The 1,707-nt window shown below is 32.0% G+C and overlaps 1 protein-coding gene across 1 annotated transcript; it reads left to right on the forward strand.

The window, feature by feature from the left end:
* Positions 1–214: 214 nt before the first annotated feature.
* On the forward strand, positions 215–1,615 carry LOC106867059 (protocadherin-18; the record flags this gene model as incomplete). Its single annotated transcript, XM_014934021.1, has 1 exon — positions 215–1,615. A coding segment is annotated over exon 1 (1,401 nt), but the record flags the coding sequence as incomplete, so codon positions are not given.
* Positions 1,616–1,707: the final 92 nt, after the last annotated feature.

Below are 1,707 nucleotides of genomic sequence, written 5' to 3' on the forward strand. Positions count from 1 at the left end.
ATGTATCGCTACAAGTTTTCAGTGATGTGAATTTTCTAGATTACTTCGTTATTAATGGATAAATGAATTTTTGTGTTTCATATGTTTACAGGTGATAACCGAAGAAATTATTCAAGAAGTCACTATTTCATAGGTTTCAACAACATCATACATATATTTCCTTGCAACAGAATTGTAGACTGTAACCATGTTATACATACTTCTCTTGTTGTTAATGGCTGAGAGTTGTTGGTGTGTGGATCATACCTACCATGTTAAAGAGAACAATGATATACACAGCTATATTGGAGATATTGTCACTGATACACACTTATTGGATACTGTACCATCTCTGGATGATAGCAGCAAACTGATATTTAATGTAATTCAGGGAGGTACTGATGAAACAGTTCTGTTATTTAATGTTACACAGGGAGGACACTTGTACACAGCTGCCATATTGGATGCAGAAATTCTATGTCAATATAATGTGGAATGTTTCAGAATATTGGAAATAGCTGTTCAACATGGCTATTCTGTTATTAAGATATTAAAACTGAAACTTATAATAGAAGATGTTAATGATAATTATCCCAAGTTTCCAAAAGAGGAATTTCATTTAAAATTTGATGAAAATCTTCTAATAGGAACGAAGTATATAATTCCAAATGCCATTGATAATGATATCAGTATTAAGAATTCCAGAATCACTTATGGGATCGAAAATTCAAATACGCCTTTTAAATTGTTTGTTTCTAAACAATTGGATGGATCTGTTTTATTGCAACTAAATCTTGAACATGTCTTAGATCGTGAGACAAAAAGCATTTATGAAATTCAGCTAATTGCCAGAGATAAAGAATCACCACAGAAAAAAGGTGTGCTTCATATAAAGATATTAGTTAAAGATATAAATGACAATAAACCTTTGTTCTCTGAAAATATTTATAATGTCACTGTAAATGACACACACCAGTTAAACAAACCTATTGCAAAGCTGTCAGCTACAGATTTAGATGAAGGAGATAATGGATTAATATCTTATTTCTTCAATGCCATCACATCAAAATATGCCACACAGTTTTTCAGATTAGATGATGTAACTGGATATTTGTTTCTGGAGAAAGACTTTCAATTTGGAAGGATATATAAATTGTTTGTTGAAGCCAGAGATAATGGCAACCCACCAATGTCATCAACTGCCATTGTTCTGGTAAATGGTGTCACTCATTTTAATAATCCACCAAACATTGACTTCAAATTTCTCGTGAAGTCAATTGGAAAAACAGGTGTCATCTCAGAAGGAACACAAATTCATAGCTTCTTTGCTTATGTCAATATCATTGACAATGACAGTGGCGTAAATGGACAAGTAAAGTGCTATTTACAAAATAGATATCTTCAGCTTATCTTAGAGTCTGAAAAGAAATACAAAGTTGTTGTCAAGAGTGAAATGGATAGAGAAAGAGAAAAGAGCTTTAATTTCACCATTAAATGTCAAGATAATGGTTTACCTCCATTGAAAGTAGAGAAAGAATTTTCTGTGCTTGTTACTGATATAAATGATGTACAACCTCAGTTTACTCAGGACACATTTAAGTTTCTCACCTATGAAAATGAAAACAAAAACTTCCCTGTTGGATATGTCAATGCTACAGACCCAGATATTGGAGATGGCGGACAATTAATCTATTCTCTATTATCTAATGGAAAAGATATTCTACCATT

The sequence above is a fragment of the Octopus bimaculoides genome, unplaced genomic scaffold (assembly GCF_001194135.2).
Source record: "Octopus bimaculoides isolate UCB-OBI-ISO-001 unplaced genomic scaffold, ASM119413v2 Scaffold_267649, whole genome shotgun sequence".
In the NCBI taxonomy this organism is placed as follows: domain Eukaryota; kingdom Metazoa; phylum Mollusca; class Cephalopoda; order Octopoda; family Octopodidae; genus Octopus; species Octopus bimaculoides.